At 34.4% G+C, this 2,133-nt stretch overlaps 1 protein-coding gene across 1 annotated transcript; it reads left to right on the forward strand.

Moving 5' to 3' along the window:
- Positions 1-610: 610 nt before the first annotated feature.
- On the forward strand, positions 611-1,646 carry LOC110544800 (olfactory receptor 8H1-like). The gene has a single exon (XM_021630635.2). The coding sequence runs from the start codon at positions 622-624 to the stop codon at positions 1,567-1,569; it is 948 nt and encodes a 315-aa protein (XP_021486310.1). The 5' UTR covers positions 611-621; the 3' UTR covers positions 1,570-1,646.
- The last annotated feature ends 487 nt before the right edge of the window (positions 1,647-2,133 follow it).

Consider the following 2,133-nt stretch of genomic DNA (forward strand, 5'->3'; position numbering starts at 1 on the left):
GGCACTTACAAAAGTAACTTCAGGTTGTGTCAAGCTTAGGGTTGGTAGAGAGAGGTTACATTAGTGATAATTTGTATTTTGATAGAATAATTTTAGTTCAAATTTCTTGGAAATAATTCATCATTGTCAATTGTTATTTTCTTGATGTAACCTATTAAATTTCAGTAAAATGTAGTTAGAATTAATTGATATTGAAAAAAGCAGGAAACACATTAAAGTTGTTTTCTGTCATTGTTAATTTTAATTGAATGAGTGGCATTTTATTTGGACTGTGTTACCAAGTCTTTGGGGTCTTCCATGACCATAGACTTAATGTGAACTTGTGTTGAGTTCACATAAATTAACTGAATTTTCTGCATCTTTTGTCTTGTGTAAAATGAGGGGATAATATGAGCACATACATGATAACATTCTTGCAGATTAAATTCATAAAAATTATTTGACGAACAGAATTTTTTGGTATTATATCACATATTATCACTATGATAGCATAATCGAATGCCACTTTGTACTTTTATACTGTAATTGTGAAAGTACAATGACAAACATACACAGGAAATGCTGTACCATTACACAACCTAAGCATTGCCCTTAATTTCTCATCATTTAGGGTCATTCACTATGAATCCCTGGAATCACACAAATATCCCTGACTTCATTCTTGTGGGGCTGACAGACTCCAGGGAGATCCAGCTGGTCCTCTCTGTGCTGTTTCTCCTGATATACCTGGTCACTGTGCTGGGGAACACGGGCATGATACTGATCATTCGTCTAGATGCCCAGCTTCACACTCCAATGTATTTCTTCCTTACCCACCTGTCATTCCTCGATCTCAGTTACTCCACCGTCATCACACCTAAAACCTTAAAGAACTTGCTGACTTCAGACAAGAGCATTTCCTTCACAGGTTGTTTCACACAGATGTACATGTTCATCCTCTTGGCAGCTACTGAATGTTTTCTACTTTCCTCAATGGCCTATGACCGCTATGTAGCTATCTGCAACCCTTTACATTACCCAGTTGTTATGTCTCCACAATGCTGCCTTGCTCTCCTCACTGGGTCCTACATAATTGGAACTGTAGATGCCTCTGGTACTGTCCTTGACATGATTACACTACATTTCTGCAAGTCCAATGTGATCCATCATTTTTATTGTGACACATCTCCACTTCTGTCTCTATCCTGCAGTGACACACAGATAGTTGAAATCATTATATTCATTTTTGCAGGTTCCACTATTTTGGGGTCCCTCATCACAATATCTGCATCCTATGTGTCTATTCTTTCAACTATTTTGAAAATAAATTCTACTTCAGGGAAGCAAAAAGCTTTCTCTACTTGTGCCTCTCATCTTCTTGGAGTTACTGTTTTTTACAGTACTGGAATTTTTACTTATTTAAAGCCAAGTCAGTCCTATTCTTTGGGAAAGGATCAAGTAGCCTCTATTTTCTACACTATTGTGATCCCTATGCTGAATCCACTTATTTATAGTCTCAGGAACAAAGAAGTCAAAAGTGCTGTTGTTAGATTAATGAAGAAGAGACAAGAACCCAGGAAGTTAAGATAAGAGTTACATCAATCATTCAGTCACATTGCTTCCATTTGCATGTTCCCTTGATGAGGGTCTAAAAAACGATTACAATTAGATTTCCTTTCTGGGTTTTTTCTCACACAAACATCAGTTGGGAATTTGCAGAAATGCAGTTTTACATGTCAGTTTTTCCGTATGAATTTCATTGAACATGTGCTATACACTTGTCTTTTGTTTTGTTCTGTTTTAAGGAATACTAATTTGCAACATAAGAAACGTGTTTAAAATTCTTAGAGCTATATCATATAAAATTTCATACTTAATAAACAATTTAAAATATAACAGAAAGATAATTTAAGCAGTGACTATACTTTCAGAAATTGCTCACTATATAATTTGCAGTCTGCTATTAGTTAAGTAATTCTTGACAAGAAACCAAATTTAGTATTCAGTTTCCTCAGCAGTGCAAGAGGAATAATAATTCAATATACATGTGATAAGATGATGGAAGTAATATACTTATATATTAATAAAAATATTGTTTATTACAATTAATAAATTCTATTCCTGAAATACTTTAAATACGTAATGTCATTTCTT

The sequence above is a fragment of the Meriones unguiculatus genome, chromosome 8, assembly GCF_030254825.1.
Source record: "Meriones unguiculatus strain TT.TT164.6M chromosome 8, Bangor_MerUng_6.1, whole genome shotgun sequence".
Classification (NCBI taxonomy): domain Eukaryota; kingdom Metazoa; phylum Chordata; class Mammalia; order Rodentia; family Muridae; genus Meriones; species Meriones unguiculatus.